The following is an 18,423-nucleotide window of genomic DNA, read 5'->3' on the forward strand; positions in this document are numbered from 1 at the left end:
CCAGCTTGCAGATGGTGGATCACAGAACTTTTCAGACTCCATAATCACACAAGTCAAACCTTCATGATAAATCTCTTTCTATATATCTCTCTCTATTCTAATGGCGCGGTTTCTCTGGAGAACTCTGATTAATACAGCACATAGATGCTCCTTGGCTTATGATGGGGTCATCAATTGCGGACTGCCTTTTATACCTAAGAAAAATGAAAACATATGCCCGCACAAAATCTCATACAAGAGTGTCCATAGCAGCTATTAGTCATAATAGCAAAAAAATGCAGCAAAATAACAAAAAAGTGGAGAATATCCAAATACCTATCCATGGAAGACGGATAAACAAAATGTAGTCCATTTATGCAGTGGAAACCTCATTCGGTAATAAAAAGGAATGAAACACCAACATATACTATAACATGAACGAATCTTGAAAACATGTTCAGTTAAAGAAGCCAGACACAAAAGGCCACATATTGTATGATGCCATTTATATGAAAGGTTTGCAATAGATGAAATACATAGTAGATTGGCGGTTTCTAGGGATTAGGGAGAGAATGGGTTGGAGGAATGGGGAATGACTGCTAATGGGTGTCAGGGTTTCCTTTTAGGGTGATGAAAATGTCTGGAATTACTATGATGAATGTATCTGTGATATGGCTCTAGTTATGAATATGTTGAATATAAGTTTTATGAAATCACCAAGTATAAATCTCACAAATATACTCACACCACTGAATTGTACACTTTAAAAGGGTGAGAGCTTTATGGTATTGACTTATATCTCAATAAAAACTTTTTAAAAATTAAACACACACACGCACACACCAATTTCTTTGGAGTCCTGCATTTCTTAGGATTCGGTTCTGGACTTGATCTTTACTTTCTCTGCCTTCTGGCTGCAAGAAATGCAAGCCTCTTTCACCACCAAGGAGGCCCTCTGGCTCTCTCACTTAGCTTTCAATTGCTGATTGATTGCATTTAGCTTTTTACTACTTTTTTCCCCAGAGTCTTGGAAAGAGTCACCCAACACACTGGTCTGTTTATTTACGTACCAGCGCTATGCTGTTTAAATATCAGAGGCTTCATAGTATGTTTGAATATTGGCTAAGACTAGGCCCTGCTCAGCACTCTTCTTTTCCTGTGTTTTCCTAGCTATTGTGTGTGTGTTTTTCCATAAGAACTTTAGTGTCAACTTATCTGGTTCCATAGAAAAGCATATGTGGGTGTTTTTAGGGTGACAATTAAGTCTATCAATCAACTCAGGGAGAACTGACATCTTTATGCAGTCAAGTCTTCCTATCCAAGGGTGTGGCTAGACCGGGAAGCCCCCAAAAGTTACAGTGGGCCAATATGCCAACACCAGGGTGGCCATTGCCAAAGACTGAGGGCCTGGAATGAAATACACCCCTTTTCAGATCAGCAAGGCCTCCTCTCTGCCCTGCCCAGATGACAACCACTCCTTGTATCATGCACCTGAGCTGCCCTGGTTCCCACCATCTCATAATTACCCTACTTCTGGAGCCATTTTACGGGGAGGCCCAGAGTCTGTGTGGTGGGAATGGAAGGCACCCAATAGCCACCTGGTCTACTCAGGAGCATCACTGGCTTGCAATGCCCAGTCCAGGGCCACTCTGCTGCTGGACACCTTGGCAGAGCAGGTCGCTGCTGCCCACTAGAGCTGGCCCTGAGCTCTTGGATGTGTGTGTGGCAGCAGCCAGGGCCAATCCAAGAGGCGGAGGTTGGGGTCCTGAGAGTTCTAGCCTTGGATTACTAGGCAGTATCGATGAGGTGAGTCTAAGAAGGTGCCCTTAGCATTGGTTCAGCACCAAGACGGGGGACAGAGATGGAGGCCGTCAATATGGCACAGGTAGTAGAAGCCCTGTCCTCTGTCCCTTCACCTACTCTAATCTCTGTAGGCTGAGCCAAACAGGGCAGAGAACAGGCTCTAGGTGAATCAGAGGAGCTGCCCTTGGTCGCTCTCCTCTCTCCAAGAATGACAATAATGAGGGAAGGCTCTTTCCATCCCATTCAATCTAGCATTCTTAGCAGGTAAGTTTTAACAGTGGTTTGTTGAGAGTTAGGCTGTCTAAGACACTCCTGTGGGGCAGAGAAGGGATGTTCAGTGGCTTCCTTTATTTGTTTCCTGTTCCTTCCTCTGAGACAGACCCTCTCCCTCATCCACCCAACAGACGGCCAGGATGCATCTGCTGGGGACTCTGCCCCTTGGCACTTGGAACCCATTCAATCATACATGTCTCAGACTCCTCTGCAGCCAGAGTTCTGGCTGTAATTTAGATTCTGCTAAGAAAGGGTGGTGGGATTTGTCTTCCCGCAGCTCTGGCAGCTGGCCATCCCTGATGGATGTTTGTGGTTGCAGGAATCTAACCTAGGTTTCGACTCCAGTTTTGTGCATGTGAGGCGGTGATGGCAGGAGCAGTGGTGGCATTAGCAGCAGCAGTGGCGGCTCTCTGACCTCTGATTCAGCTACAGTGGTGACCTCTGCCTTCTGCTCCTCCAGCCTTTCCAGTGATTTAGATAAAATCCTTTTCTGCCTAAGATTCCTGGAGTGCTTTCTGTTTTCTGGGCTGAACTTTGACTAGTGTGGACACTGTTGTTGGACTTGAGGTGAGGAGAGCCTCCTGGATGGACCTGGTGGGCCTTGCTCTGGAGGGCAGAGAGAAAAAGGCTGAGCATGGTTGTTTGGCCACTGGCTCAGGTTTAGGCTCTGGGGATGCAGAATCTCAGCATGTTAGGAGAGAAAACAGGAACTCAATAAAAATTCAAGAAGGCAAACTGAGCCACAGCATCAAGATGTGTAAACTAGGGAGGAGTGCAGCATAACAGGTGAAGAAAAGGAGGCCTCCCATGAAGAGGCATCCAATTGGTTGTCCAATAAGAGGGTCCCCATAGCATGCATGTCCCAACTCCCTCTGTCTGTGTCTGTGGCAGACAAAGTAAGCCAATATGGGCATACTCTCCTGCTAGCAACTGAGCTCAGAGGGCTCCTCAATAGCCCAGACATACACTGTAAACCTATGAGCACCTTCTCTTTTCTGCATCCAGTGCAGACATTGCTAATCAACCATGGCACTTGTACCACCACTTTCCTCTACTGCATCCATGGCAGTCATCACTAATTGATTAGATAATTCTTCTCAGCTAATTGGCCATTCTTTAAAACCCTTCAGAAGATAAGGCTCCAGGTAGCCAGTACCAAATGGCTGTGGCAGACAAATGAGATGGAAACTCTCTGCCATCCCTATATAAAGTATTTAGATTTGGGAAGAAGGAGAGGCCAGTGGGAGGAAGGGTTGGATTGTAGCGGGAGGAAGGATGTGAGCTAATTTGCATGGGCAGATTAGGGAGGGAGAGTCAGGGAGGAGGGGGCATTCTCAGCTGGGTGGGAAGCAGCAGTGGTCGTGGGAAGCAGGATAGAGTCATGGCAGTGATAGAGAAGCTGCAAATGCAGGCTGGTGTCAAACCATGGAGTCTGGATCCTAGTGTGCAAGTCATGGGAAGCAGGGGAGTGTGTGAGCTGGGAGAGCAGATTCACTAAAACACACACATGCACACATGTGTACACACACACACACACAAAATCTCTCTCATCTGGCAGGGGACCCTGAATTTCCTTATGCTGAGGGCTGGTGTCCATCTTCTCTTCATCCAGTAGGACCACTGATTTTCTTGACTTCACACAGCAGCCTAGGGAAGTATTATAGGAGATGTTAGTAACCCCATCCTTTCTGCAGAAGCTGAGACCACATAGCCAGATGGGAAAATGGAAGCACAGGGGCACACCTGGGGCCGTCACTGGGTCCTGTCCATTTAGGAGGAGTCATGTCCCTCCCCTGGCCATGCTCCCCACTTACCCGCAAAGGGTACTTCCTTTGACACCACAGATCTCTTACCTTCACTGGCCATGGCTGGATGGGGATGCCATTCCGTCCCACGCAGCACAGGGCAGACATGCAGGCTGCAGCTTCCTTGGCCAGCAGGTCCCAGCGGGCACTGTGGCCCAGGTTGCCTGTTGGGTCAGCTGGATCCAGGATGATAGGCCTGTAATTCCCACCCAGGGTCAGTCTTATTCCTGGCAACATCTCGGTGTCCACCTGTGGCACCGATTGGACTATTTTCCCTTTTCACCTAACAGTTTGCAGGGGCTAGGGCCAGGCTCAGAGATTCCTCAGCGCTCCCAGCACACACTACAGGGCAGGTATAGAAAATAAGACACACATGGCCACTTTGCCATTCTGTATTCAGGCAAACATTACTAACCAACCACAGTGCTACCGCTTACCCCTTCCTTATTCAGGGGAGGCATTGTTAATCAATCACAGCACTGGTTCCACAACTTTCCCTTTCTGCATCCATGATACAGGTTGAGTATCTCTTATCTAATATGCTTGCGACCAGAAGTGTTTTGGATTTCAAATTTTTCAGATTTTGGACTCTTCGCTTACCAGTTAAGAATCCCTAATTTGAAAATCCAAAATGCTCCAATGAGCATTTTCCTTGAGCGTTTTTTGGTAATCAAAAAGCTTCAAATTCTGGGCCATTTTCAGATTTTGAATTTTTGCATTTGGGATGCTCAACCTTTGGACACCACTAGTTGGTTAGCCTGCTGTTTCCAGCTGCGTCAAATCACAACCTCAGAAGCTTTTTCAACACATCATTCTAAGTAGCCACTACCCACTGACTGGAGATGCATCCTGAGTTTGCAAAAGCATCTCTGTTACCTCTGTACCCATTTCCGAGGTAGGCAAAATCCCAAAGAATGAAACATGCTTATGTCACCTGGGTGGGTTCACAGGTAGGGTGGTCAGATTTAACAAATACAAATACAAGGCTGGGCACAGTGGCTCATGCTTGTAATCCTGGAACTTTGGGAGGCCGAGGCGGGCAGGTCACTTGAGGCCAGGAGTTCGAGACCAGCCTGGCCGACATGGTGAAACCCCTGTGTCTACTAAAAATACAAAAATTAGCTGGCCACAGTGGCATGTGCCTGTGGTCCCAACTACTCAGGAGGCTGAGGAAGAAGAGTTGCTTGAACCCGGGAGGAGGAGGTTGCAGTGAGCCAAGATCACACCATTGCTCTCCAGCCTGGACGACAAAAACAAACAGACAAACAACAACAGCAACAACCAACCAGGATGCCCAGTAAAATTTGACTTTCAGATAAACAGTGAATAATTTTTAAGCATAATTATGTCTCAAATATGGCATTGGGCATACTTACACTAAGAAGTTATTCACTGTTTACCTGAAACTCAAATTTAACTTGGGGTCTTGCATTTTATCTGGCAACCCTATTCCTGGGTGACCAGAAAATTGACTGCTTGTCCCTCAGGTGCTAAGAATATAACTTCTAGAAATGAATCAGTTCTACGAAGAGTGTTTTCCCGTCTCTGCTCTGCAATCTAGAAAGTAGGGAGAGTGAGTGATCCCAGGTCTGAAATTCTGGAACATTGGGGGTAGACCCGAACCTGGGCTTCTGAAGCTGCTGTTTCAGGAAGTCTCCAACAGTCTTGTCCTCGGTGTTGTAGTTGATGGTCCAGTAGATACAGAGCTGGCGGTACTGGGTGACCAGCTCCAGGACCGTGCGGAAGCCCTCAGCCATGTTGAACTGGGAGTCCTTCCCGCCCTGCTCCCAGGCGTACACAGTCAGGAGTTCCAGCCCGTGCTTTGGGGGTAGGGAGCCTCTCCCCTTGGAGATCTTGTGACACTGGAGAACGAGGAGAAAGATGTGTTGGTTTATATTGGCACTGATGAGGTACAGAAGGGACTATTCTGGACTTGGCAAAGCAACCCCAAAACTTTTATTGAGCACTACATGTGCCAGATGCCTTGCTATGCATTATCCCATCATATCCTGCAACATAGCTTTATCACCCCCATCTTACAGATAAGAAAACTAAGGTCCCACAGCTGAGATATAGCACTCTTTCTGCTCTGCTCCCCCAACCCGGGTTCCTGGCCAGGGCTGGGCCCTGCCTCCTCCCAGGAAAGTGCTGCAGAGTCAGAGCCTAGGGCTGCTGGGGAAGGTGGCCCATCCATGTGCCGAACCTGCTGGTACCAGTGCTTCACCAGACGGATCAGGCTCTTCAGCTTGGTAGGGCGAGAGATGATGAAGTCCCGTTGTAGCTCTGTGAAGCAGGTGGAGTACTCGCCTGCATTGCTGTAGCTGTGGATGAGGTCGACGTACACTTGAGAGCTGGGCCTGGAGCCAGAGACCAGCTGGCCTGGAGGTGGGGAGACGGTTACCATCACTCTGGTTCCCACGTGTCCCAATGGGGCCAACTTAGAAAGGACTTCTGAGATCTCCTACCTCTTGGGTGCTTTCCTAAGGGTGGTCTGGGATCCACTGGGAGGCCACAGGGTGTTTTTAGGTGGAACACAGATGTGGCATGACCCACGTTAAATCCCTGGTGACAGTCTTACTCCCTTTTCTGCTCCCTTTCAAACCATCTGTTTACCTATCTTGGAAAAAGTCTCAGCTTGGAGCTAGTCTTTCTTTAACACCTCTCTAATACTTGCTTATCTTTCTCTCTAACTGGGGGAGGACAGGCCTCAGTCTTACAACCTCCTGCAGGTAACAGAGCTATGTATGGAGTTGACATCACCATTCTGGTTACATTGCACTTAAAGGCATTCCTTAATATCCAAATTCTCACTCTCTGAACTGAGGAACTGAATAGATTCAGACAAATTGCTGGGCTGGGTGCAGTGGCTTACGTCTGTAATCCCAGCACTCTGGAAGGCCACTGCAGGAGGATCATATGAAGCCAGGAGTTTCAGATCAGCCTGGGCAACATAGTGAGATCTCCATCTCTACAAAAAATTCTATAAATTAACCAGGCATAGTGGTATGCACCTGTAGTCCCAGCTTCTCAGGAGGCTGGGGCAGGAGGATCACTTGAGCCCAGGAGTTCGAAGCTGCATTGAGTCATGATCACGCCACTGCACTCCAGGCTGGGTGATAAAGTAAGACCCTGTCTCTTAAAACAAAATTCTGCATGAATCCCTCCCTTGGCTACCTGCTCCCTCAAACCCAGAAACTAAATAAATTCAGATATGAGGGATTTTCTCACTCTGAAAACTGCTAACCAAACTGAGAGTTGAAGAGATATGAAGAGAGTTGTGTCTATTTTGTTCAAGGCTTTATTTCTGGTGCTTGGAAGAGCACTGGGCACAGAGTAGATGCATGTATTGAATGAACTGAATGAATAGATCTGCAGCAGGTGGAGGAGGTGGATGGCACACAAACCACTCAAAGCTTGGAATGTGCAAGAAACATCAGTGTCCTTACTGTCAGATGTGAGATAAAGACACTGGGGCTCAGGATGGGGAAGTCCCTTGTTCAAGGTCATCCAGCATATTGGTGGAATTGCTGGGACTAGAACCCAGCTTGAGGCCACTGTTAGCCCACAGAGTGCCTGTGCAAATTAGAAAAAGGTGCTTTCTTCTTTAGATACTTTGCAGGAAAGTTGTGATGAACATACACAACTACAGTGCCTGCAATGATGCGAACAGATGTGGCCTGGTTGTGCACTGTGCAACCTCTACAACTGCGCATGGCAGGCCTGCCTCTGTATTTTCCCCTCTCAGGTCTATGCCAGGGCACCTCACCTAGGGCGTCAAAGGCTGGCAGCACGTCAAAGTCCACACTCTGGTCCAGCATCGTCTGGGATGTCAGTGAGAAGCTCAGCACACGGGGATTCTCCCATTTGGAGACTTCAAACTTGACCTCGAACTGCCGCTCCCGTTGACATGCCTCCAGCTGGGCTCGGATCTCGGATATAATCTCGGCCCGCTTGTTCCCCTGCTCAGTGAACTGGCTGAAGCAGCTGAGGAACACCACAAGGTCGGCGTCTGAGCGGCCTTGCAGAGCTGTGCCTTTGGCTGAAGAGCCACCCTAGAGAGGACATGGCAGGTGGCTCAACCCTTGAAGCATGGCTTGGCATTCTTTTGCGTGTGGGTTCTGGACTATGAGTTAGAAAACCTACTGTGTGATATTTGACAAGTCACCTAACCTCTCTGTTACATCTTTAATCTGGTATGACTGTAAGAAAAAGAAGCGTGCAAGAGGTAAGTTTAAACCCTTCAACAAATGCAAAATTTCTCACTCCATCATGTTTTGTGACTGGAGAGGATTTGAGAAGTGTTTTGTTTGTTGGTTGTTTTTTTGGCCCTGAAGCTCCCAAGCCTGTCTGCACCTGGAAGGCTTTTACAAATGACCAACGGCTGGCTCCCACCCCACAGGACTGTGATTTAAGTTTTCCTGGGTTGGGGCTTGGGCATCAGCATATTTTTTAAAAACTGTGATTCCAAAGTCAAGCCAGGGAAGCCAGGGTTGAGAACCAGTGAGCCAAGCCACTCTCCTCAAGTGTTAGAAATCAGGAAGGTGAGGATCAGAGAAGGGAAGGTACATGCCTATGGTCACACAGCAAACCAGCATCCCTGGCACTGTTCACTGGTTGCCTTTATGTTAACACTCTTTCTGAGCCGATCTGGGTCTCACTTCTCTCTCCAACTGTGGACTGAGGCTGTATCCAGTGCCGTGGACAGTGTGACCTTTTGTACACCCCCAGTGTCCTTTCCACCTGGGATCAGCATCCTGGTGTTCTATGGAGGGACCACCCCTACCCCACACTCAGCCCATGAGGTCTAGGCGGGGGCCACTTCACCGTGTGACCTGGTCTTGGCCATCCAGAGCATCATGTCTCCCTGGCCCCAGTAATTAGTTTGGGGGTTGGTAGGTTACTCAAGGCAGGCCAATGAGACTCAATTCCAAGACTTTTATTTGAATTTTAAGAAAAAGCAAATTCCCCTTTCTGGAAGCTTAGAGCTGCCAAAGACCACCATATGTTAAGGGCCTATCCAAGACATTAAAAAGCAAAACCAAGAACTGGAGAGAAAAACTGAGTCCTGATGATGCTGCCTGGTCTCCCGTATCTAGCTATGCCTGTAAGCAGCCCTACCCCCAGACTTCCCAGTTGTATCAGTCAATACATTCCTTTGCTGCCTCTTTTGAGTTGGGTGTCACCAGCAACCAAAAAAGACTTGTTGGACATATCTGGGCCCTCTCTCTGCCAATCCCCCATGATCACTTTCTGGCTCTTTCTCTATGCCTGGCTTTTTGCTGGTTGCTACCAGGGTGGAAGTGGGTCAGGCCTGGCCCTGGGCTGGGAGAGATCACCAGCTTGCAGGACATTGCTTGCCTATAGCTCTCTGAGGACTCACCTTGACCACCTTGATCACTTTGATGGGAGAATTCCGGAAGCAGTTTTCCTTCAAAAATGAACAGATGGTATCAACAGCCTTGTTCACCTGGGCCAGGAACTGGTGGTTGGGCTGGAGAAATTCACTGATGAATTTGTCGAGGTCCCCAGCTGGGGTTTGGTAAAGGAGGGCTGGCTGCAGAGAGAATCCAGGGAGGGCTAGCTTGAGACGGGACTCCCAGTGCTCACCCAAGCCCTGCCCCTTGAGGGGACAAGACTCCCACTGTCTCCCACATTCCTCTTTCCTTCTCAGCTGGTGGGTAGGTTCTGAGGTAGCATCAGAAGGACCTGAGATTGAATTTTGGTTCTAGCATCAATACACAGTCTCAGTTTCCCCATGTTTAAATGAGTGCAATAATAAAGCCCGAGTCTTAATGGATTGTCTTGAGTATTAAACGCTGGTCATGAGACCCTGCTGCAAAATAGTAAAAGTGATAAAATCATGTCCTTTTGGGAGCTGCAAGTGGCTTATGTCTCAGTTTTCCTAGAAGCAGGGCCCATGGTGGGAATTCTTGTGGATATGATTAATTGGGGCAGTGCTTGGAGGAGAAGTGGAATGAGGGCAGCAGCAGAGGGCAGAGAAGAGTCTCAGCAAAGCTAGGTGCTCAGCCGGAGACAAGTGTTTGCCTGATCCCACAGGGAGCGCTGGACCGTGAATTGTATCAGAGTCGGTTCCGCCTGGAGACAAAGTTGGGCCTTTTGTAACCCTGTGTCACTCAGGCACTGGCTGGGATGTAGCAATCTGTGCATTTCACGGAAGGCAAGTCTCCAGAGAAGGAGTGGCTATGAGTTGTCAGGAACCAACACTCCTAGCAGCGAGGGATGGGTGCACCGGCAGGTTAAGGGAACCTGACTAGAAGGTAGGACCCTCTGTCTTACCATCACATCCCAGGGCGGCATGGGTGTCCCATCTCTACTCAGAAAGCAGGCCTTCTTTCTGAGCACCAGTACTGCTGCTTCCTGGGCCAACAGCTCCCAGCTACCCTGGCCCACGTTCCAGGTGGGATCAGCGGGGTCCAGGACCAGAGGTCTGGGGGCACAGCAAGAGGGTGGGTGGGGAAGGTGGGAGTCAGTGAAAGAGGAGGTGGGTGGAAGGGCTGACAAGGGGCGTGAGGGCTGGAAAGAGGGTCAGGACCTCAGGATTGGCTCAGTCTTGTCCAAATGCAGAAGCAGTCTCAATTGGCTGCCTTGGTTGGAAAGCTATTGGGTGGCCCCGTCAACTGAGAAATACTATTTTATCATGCTAACAAAACTGGCCCTGGTTCCTTTTGGGACTCCTTATGTCCACATTTCCTCAGCAAAGAGTCCAGAGGGAAGCAGAGTGAGGAGCGGAATTGCTACCCCAAACCCTACCTTGGACCCCTCCTGGATGACTGACTCCAGGGTGACAGTGGGGAGGAGAAGCATAATTAAGCCAGGCAAAGGGAAGCGGGTCTTCACCTGGGTTTTCGAAGCTGACCAAGAAGGTGCATTCTCATGGCTGGGTCCTCAGTGCTATAGTTGACCGTCCAGTAGACACAGAGCTGCTGATGCTGCTGCACGAGCCCCAGCACTGTCCGGAAGCCTTGGGCCATGTTGAAACAGTCCTTCCCGCAGCCCTGCTCCCAGGCAAAGATGGTGAGGAGCTCCAGGGCATAGGCTGGGGGCAGAGAGGCAGGGGCTGGTCGTTTTCTTTTGTTCTGAGCCGCAACCTGTGTCACCCAAGGCCAAGATGAGTGATTAGTGGATGTGAGCTGAGTGTGGCCATAAGCACTTGGGGCAGGAAGGGAATATAGAAAACAGAAGTGCAGAAAGAATAGAAACTTGCTGATACTTCTCATTTTACAGGTGGGTAAACTGAGGTTCAGAGGAGGGTAGTGACTTGTCTAAGGTCATACAGTGAGACTGAGAGCTCAGCTGTGGCTTTTGCCCAGTGTCTTCCCTCAAGGAATTTGGAAATTTGAAACAACTTGAGTGTGTAACTCTAATTGAAGATGGAAGCATTGACGAATCCATCCATCACCAGCCTTTAGGAATATTTTAACATTAATCACATAACATAGGGTGGTTGTACAGGAATAGGGGCTACAATATATCCATCTTGGTATCCCAGTGTCCATCACAAGAGTTAGTAATAGCAGGTGCTCAATAGATGTTTGTTGAATATAGGGATGCATGAATGCAAGTCAGAATTCAGAGAAGTATTTAGTAAGGGAACTCCGAAGGATGCTCAGAATTTAGTGCAACTCAAAAGAGGCAGCAAGACTGGGGCGCGGTTGCTCACGCCTGTAATTCTAGCACTTTGGGAGGCCAAGGTGGGTGAATTACTTGAGCTCAGAAGTTAGAGACTAACCTGGGCAACATGGTAAGACTCCTGTCTCTACAAAAAGTACAAAAGTCAGCCAGGTGTAGTAGTGCATGCCTGTAGTCTTAGCTACTCGGGGGGCTGAGGCAGGAGAATTGCTTGAGCCCAGAAGGTCGAGGCTGCAATGAGCTGTAATTGTGCCACTGCACTCCAGCGTGGGTGACAAAGTGAGACTCTTTCTCAAAAAAAAAAAAAAAAAAAGAAAAGAAAAAAAAGCCTGTGAAAGAATGTATTGGCTGATGTAACCCAAAAGCCCTGGAGTAGACTCCTTTCAGGCACAGGTTGATCCAGGAGCCCATAAGGTGTCATCAGCTTTTCTGTTCAGATCTTTTCTGTTCAAGTGCTCTGGTTTTTCTGTCTTGGACAGGCCCTTACCATATGGTGGTCACTGCCAGCTCTAGGCTTCCAGAAAGGGGAGTTTTCTTTTCTAAAATAGAGATGTGGTGGGGTAACATAATAAGCAAAAGCTTGGAGGTGGGGGAAAATCAGAGAAAACATTTGCAGTGTCAAAAGAGAGAAGTGGATGGGCTAAAGAGGGACAGTGAACCCCAGGTACAAGAAATGAGGACTTTAGAGTTGATAGAGAAAAGATTTTTTTCTAACAGTGACTTCCAGATCTGGGCAGGAAATGGAGGATGGAGGAGGCCGGTCCTTTTGCTTTGGATGATCAATAAGAAGCCAAGGAGGGGAGATGTGGGTGTAGGGGAGGAACTGATTGGCTGGAGTGGTTGCCATGACAGTGGAGGCTTCCTGGGAGGAGCCAGGGGCAACTCACCTGGCGGTACCAGTGCTTCACCAGCAGAATCAGGTTCTTCAGCTTGGCTGGGCGAATGTTCACGAAGTTCCTCCGCAGCTCTGTGAAGCAGGCCTTATGTTCGCCCTCCTGGCAGCCACTGCTGAGGAGCCTCGAGTAGACCTGGGGATTTGGTTTGGTGCCAGAACTGAGCTGCCCTGTAGAAGTTTGAAACACCCTGAGTGTGAAACTCCAATCGCAGACAGCAGCATTTACCAGCCCATCCATTCGCCAGCCTTTACGAATATTCGAACATTAATCACCTAACATTGCAATCAGTGATACACTATAATATTGAATAACAATCAGAGCTATCTTTTTTTTCAGTATCAATTCTGTACTGGATGCTTTTTAATAATTTTTGCTAATCCATCCAGTAATGGCACGGTGGATAATCTTCTATTTATTCATTTTAAAAAAATTTTCCCTGAAAGCTGAAAGACGGATAATCTTGACCCAGAAAAGCTGTGTCACGTAGTGGTTAAAGGAGTGAGCTTTGGAGACAGATAAGCCTGGGTTCAAATCCAAGCTGTGTGATTTTTACCTCTTCGGGTATAGTTTCCTCATCTGTAAAAGGGGGATCATAAATAGCACCTGTCCTTCTAAGGTTATTGTAAGAATCAGTTGAAATCTACATGTGAAGTGCTTAGAACAGTGTGTAGAATACATCATGTGCTCAATAAGCAGTAATTATTGCTATTATTAACGTTATCTTCCAGAAGAAGAAAAACAAGACAGAGAGGAAGCTACAATTGAGTCTCATCCCTCACTTTCGTAAGGCTGGCCTCTAAAATAAATGCCTTCTTCATGAAAAGTGACTGCAGAAGGTTATCCACTGGCAGAGAGGGGCTTTAAGGAAGCTTGCTGCTAGGGCTCTGGGTGGGGGAAAAAGGAAAATCCCCTGTGAGAAACTGGGACCCCCATCCTGTGCTAGATGTGGATGTGAAGTCCAAATGTACAGTATCTGCATGGTGAGGAAATCCCAGACTGTTGAATTAATGCATAATCTAGCCTGGGAATTAGTGAACCTCTTGGAGTCCAGGTAGAAGCGAAATGAAAACTTGGTCCCACGGGGAATATTCTCCAACCCATGGCACAAGGAACTTCCACAGGAAAAGCAAAGACAACAAAAGCCCCACAAACCCCAAAGATCAGTTCACAATAAAAAATGACGAACCATATGAGGAAATGATTGACCATGAGGGAGGGTCAGGCGACACAGCAAATAGGAAAATTAGCACCTCAAGAAGGTGGGTTGATTGGACAATCTGAGACACTAAAATAAGCATGTTGGAAGTTATTAAAGACATCAAAGACACTGAAACCACAGTGAAAGAATTGAAGCCTATGAACAAATAACAGGTTGATTTAAGAAAGAGAGAAACACAACTTCTAGAGGTGAAAAAGTCATTGAAATTAAAAAAAAATTAAGGATAAGCAGCAGAGTAGACATTATTTTAATAGAGTTTATAAACCAGAAGACAGGTCCAAGACACTGAAAAACAGGCAGCCCTGACAGACAAAGAGATGGGAACAATGAGAGCGATGACAAGCGGCCGGGCGCACTGGCTCACGCCTCTAATCCCAGCACTTTGGGAGGCCGAGGCGGGCAGATCATGAGGTCAGGAGATAGAGACCATCCTAGCTAACACTGTGAAACCCCATCTCTGCTAAAAAAAGAAATACAAAAAAATTAGCCGGGCTTGGTAGCGGGCGCCTGTAGTCCCAGCTTCTCAGGAGGCTGAGGCAGGAGAACAGAGTGAACCCGGGAGGCGGTGGAGCTTGCAGTGAGCGAGATCGCGCCACCACTGAACTCTCACAGAGCGAGACTCCAGAGAGAGACTCCGTCTCACTCGCACAGGAAAAAAAAAAAAAAAACAAAGAGAGACCCGAGAGAGATGAAAGCCGACTGCGACGGATGAGGATAAGAACTATTTAACAGGGATGGTTCCGAAGTAGGAATAGAGAAAATGAGGGTGGGGGAGATGCAGTACTTCGAAGAGCTATTGGGGAGAAGATGCTCCCCTGAAACTAAGGAAGATTGAGCCCAGCTCTCAGATTCAGAGGATCAGCACATTTTCAAAGAGGACACATTCCGCACCAATCATACACCAGCCGATATCAAAGAGAAGCTGAAGAATTACTATGCAACCAAGCCAGGAAAGTGGCCGTTAAAAGCAAAAAGGGAAATCAAAAAAGATGAACAAACAAAAACCGGACGCCCACACAAAGCAAGAAAGAACAGATCGCTTAACAACAAAATTCAGACAACTGACAGAGATTCTCATCAGCAACAACGAGGTAAGAAGACGCAGACACTAAGAAACAAGTGTCAAGGCCTCCCATCAAGCCATGGGAGTGAACAGAAAGGCTTTAGGACAAAGTTGAGAAAAATTTGTCATCGATAAACCCTTTTCTGAAAAGTAGCTAAAGATGTATTTCTGTAGCCAAGGAAATGAATCCCAGAAGGAAGAACTGGTAAATCAAGTTAGCAATGGTGAAAAATTTGTACATCGCGTATAGAATCGCGTTTTAATTTGCACAGACTGCTGAAACAAACAAAGAAAACGAGGTTCCCGCTATTATTAGTGTCTTGGTGTCTTGTTCCAGAGCATATTACTTAAACCTGTGTAGATTATGTATATCATTATTGTTGTTTCATTTTGGTCCTTTTAGCTTGTGCTGCCGTATAAAGCGGCTACGACACATTGTACTAGACACCATACTAGGAAATACAAGAGTGGAGGAGCGGTCCATCAGGACCGCTGCGAAAATTGCCCGCGACCAAAAGCAGGCCTGGCGGCTCTGTTACATACATATCAGGACAAAGGCTTTCAAGCAAAGATAACGTTTAGACTGTAATGAAGGATTATTACTTAGATGCACTAAAAGATACAATCCCAATAAAGCGTATAACGGTAGTTATGCTGCATAGTATGTTTCTATATAACAGCGTGTAGCCTCAAATGTTAGAGAGCAAACTTCGAACAGAATTGCATAGGAACAATGGATAAGTTCCATTCTTTTTAGCAGGAGTTTTAAGGGTATCTCGGCTCCGAAATGAGGAGGCTAACGAACAGAGATAGTGCGGAGGCAAAAGTTCCATAAGCGGCTAGAGTCTAACAGGACCTTAGCTATAGGAAGTCTGCATTCAGCAATGAAAGCGTGCGATCTTGTTTTTTTTTTTTCTTGAGCCTGGGAGTCCTCACTCTGTCTCTCAGGCGGAGTGCAGCGGTGCGAGCGCTCAGGCTCGACGTGCAACCCTCCACCTCCCAGGTGAGGAATATGTTTCCTGGCCTCGGGGGTCTCCCGAGCTAGCTGTGTGCGGTGGATTACAGGGTGGCACTTTGCTCAGCGACGCCAGGCTATTTTTTTTTTTTTTTTTTTTTTTGTTTGTATTTTGTATTTTTAGTGGAGACAGGGTTTCACTATGGCCAGGCTGGTCTCGAACTCCTGAACTCAAGTGATCCACCCGCCTTGGCCTCCCAAAGTGCTGGGATTACAGGTGTGATCCACCATGCCTGGCTGGAAAGCATGCATTCTTTTCAACCATGGGCAACCTAAGAAATGCCAACAAATTCCAAATAATTGATATCACATAAAGTATGTTTTCTGACTACAGTTTTAAAAAAGATAATAAGTAAATGTCAAAAGCAAACAAAACCCCAAAACATTCATTTGGAAAGCTACTTCCAAATATTCATGGATGAAACAACAAACAATGATGTCATAATTAAAAGTACAAAATATTTAGACCGGAATGAGGATAAAAATTATACATGTCAAACAAAAGATTTACCCTGTAACTAAAGTGGTACTGAAAGGGAAATCGGTAGCTTTAATTGCGTTGACTAAAACTGACAATTATTAAGCTAAGATTCACCTCCAAAAGTTAAAAAAAAAAAAAAATGAACCATAAAGTAAACCCTTTAAAATAAGGAAGAAAATTATAACATGAGAATTTCTTTAAAAAAAATACCAAGCAGATATGCCTACTGTTAGCATTTTTAAAATCTGAATTGGGGTACATGGGTGTGTGATGTCTGTAGTTTTCTGTATGCTTGAAACGTTTCATAATTAAAATCTTTGTAAAGTTAAAGCACTAAATAGTTGTAAGATTTGATGGTGATGATTACTTTCAATATCTCAAAGTCATTTTCAATGCTTGGTCAAGTAGGAGAATTAAGATCACAAAGAGGAGGCAGGCACCCCAGTTAGATGGGCACCTGAGGTCCCTATCATTCTCCAAGTGACATGCTGGGCGCCCTCACCCAGAGCATCAAAGGCAGGCAGCAGGCTAACATCTGTCCATCTCTTCAGGGCCGTGGACACCAGCTGGAACTGCAGAGCCTCAGGCACATTCTGCTCAGGAAACTGAAGGCTCAGGCCAGGGACCTGGCCCTGCCACCAGGATTCTAGCTGCGCTCGCATCTCATTGAGGATCTCTGCGCGGCGGGGCCCCTGGTCCTTGTAGTCCGTGAAGCAGTTGAGGAAGATGACGAGTTCAACATCACAGCCATCCCTTAGGTCTGTGCCCCGGCCAAATGAGCCCCCCTGGGGAGGGAAGTACAGCTCAGACCAGGGAACTCCTAGGAGCCTGGGAGTCAGACTATGATCCCATCACCGGCGCCCATCTACAGCCTGGAACCTGCCCTCTCGCTGATGTCAGGTCTGGGCACTATGACAGAGGCCGACTGCATGGGTCCTGTGACCTCTTAGAATTGTGACAGAGAGTCAAGTTGTAACTGCCTGCATCTGCCCTCTGATCCATGAAGCCTGAGCTAAGTCAGGCCAATCTGCAGCAACAGGTAATGGAGTTGGGGCTGAGTAGGGGCAGCGACCAAACATTTTAGCCTACTATCTGCAGCGCCTACTGACAGCACATCTGGGCCAACAGTTGCAAATTGAGGTCCCAAGTCCAAATAGGGCCTGCAGTTGCGCTCTGTTGCCCTGTTTCCGTCAATTCCCTCCCTCCCTCCCTCTCTTCTTCTTTCCTTCCTCCAACAAACATTTAGTGAGCACTTACATGTAATGTGGTATCACACGGGCTATCACACATATCCCGGTACATGTCAGTGCTCACTAAATGTTTGTTGCAGGAAGGAAAGAAGAGGAGAGGATACAAAATTTCTGTTCTCCTGGAACTTACATGCTGGCTGGGGGAGAAAAGGAAAATGCTAAGCACTGTGCAGAGCAGAAAGGGGGCTGGTAGTGCAAGACTGCAATTTTATTTTATTTATTTATTTTGTTTTAAGATGGAGTTTCACTCTTGTCACCCAGGCTGGAGTGCAGTGACACGGTCTCAGCTCACTGCAACATCTGCCTCCCGGGTTCAAGCGATTTTCCTGCCTCAGCCTCCCGAGTAGCTGGGATTACAGGGGCCTGTCACCATACCTGGCTAATTTTTGTATTTTTAGTAGAGACAGGGTTTCACCATGTTGGCCAGGGTGGTCTCGAACTCCTGAACTCAGGTGATCTGCCCACCTTGACCTCCCAAAGTGCTGGGATTACAGGCGTGACCCACCGTGCCCGGGCAAGACTGCAATTTTAAATTGCGTGGTCAGGCCTCAGTGGAAGAGGACATTGGATCAAGAACCTTGAAGAGGAGAAAGAGAGAGACAAATGGATGGGGAAGAGAATTCTCATTCTCTTCTAGGAAGAGAAAACAGCCACTACAGAGGCCTTGAATGGGCCTGTGGACCTGGTAAGCTCAGAGCAGCCAGGAGGCCAGTGTGGAGTAAGTCAAGGCCAGAGGGAGACCAGGGCCCACCCTACAGGACTTGAGGCCTCTGCACCCTGTGAAACCATGGAGAATTTTGAGCTGAGGAGGCAAGTGATCTGATTCTCATAATAGTGTTTTAAAAATTGTATCATTAAAAAAAGAAAATCTAAGCTGGCACTTAAATATATTTTATTTAAGCCAGCAAATCATCCTTCCCGGGCCGTGCAGTTCCCTAGCCCAACCTCAGCTCCATTGCTGTATCTCCTTCCCTTTCCCACGCTGACCC

The 18,423-nt window shown here is 47.3% G+C and overlaps 1 protein-coding gene and 1 long non-coding RNA gene across 3 annotated transcripts in view; one reads left to right on the forward strand and one right to left on the reverse strand.

The window, feature by feature from the left end:
- Positions 1 to 736: 736 nt before the first annotated feature.
- OAS3 (2'-5'-oligoadenylate synthetase 3) overlaps positions 737 to 18,423 on the reverse strand; it is a 28,692-nt gene continuing 11,005 nt past the window's right edge. The window contains exons 7-16 of the mRNA XM_017889531.1: positions 16,687 to 16,969; positions 12,398 to 12,573; positions 10,719 to 10,969; positions 10,158 to 10,308; positions 9,241 to 9,414; positions 7,627 to 7,912; positions 6,064 to 6,239; positions 5,484 to 5,722; positions 3,909 to 4,056; positions 737 to 3,702 (exon numbers count right to left, since the gene is read on the reverse strand). Of these exons, the coding sequence (XP_017745020.1) occupies positions 3,691 to 3,702; positions 3,909 to 4,056; positions 5,484 to 5,722; positions 6,064 to 6,239; positions 7,627 to 7,912; positions 9,241 to 9,414; positions 10,158 to 10,308; positions 10,719 to 10,969; positions 12,398 to 12,573; positions 16,687 to 16,969 (1,896 nt within the window). The 3' untranslated portion in view covers positions 737 to 3,690. The remainder of the gene's footprint in view (positions 3,703 to 3,908; positions 4,057 to 5,483; positions 5,723 to 6,063; positions 6,240 to 7,626; positions 7,913 to 9,240; positions 9,415 to 10,157; positions 10,309 to 10,718; positions 10,970 to 12,397; positions 12,574 to 16,686; positions 16,970 to 18,423) is intronic.
- The window catches only part of LOC108540458 (uncharacterized), a 43,089-nt gene continuing 41,645 nt past the window's right edge, over positions 16,980 to 18,423 (forward strand). For both annotated transcript variants that reach the window (XR_001888678.1, XR_001888680.1), the window contains exon 1: positions 16,980 to 17,223. This is a non-coding gene — a long non-coding RNA (uncharacterized LOC108540458). The remainder of the gene's footprint in view (positions 17,224 to 18,423) is intronic.

Source organism: Rhinopithecus bieti, unplaced genomic scaffold (genome assembly GCF_001698545.2).
Source record: "Rhinopithecus bieti isolate Rb0 unplaced genomic scaffold, ASM169854v2 scaffold_19610, whole genome shotgun sequence".
Taxonomy (NCBI): Eukaryota; Metazoa; Chordata; class Mammalia; order Primates; family Cercopithecidae; genus Rhinopithecus; species Rhinopithecus bieti.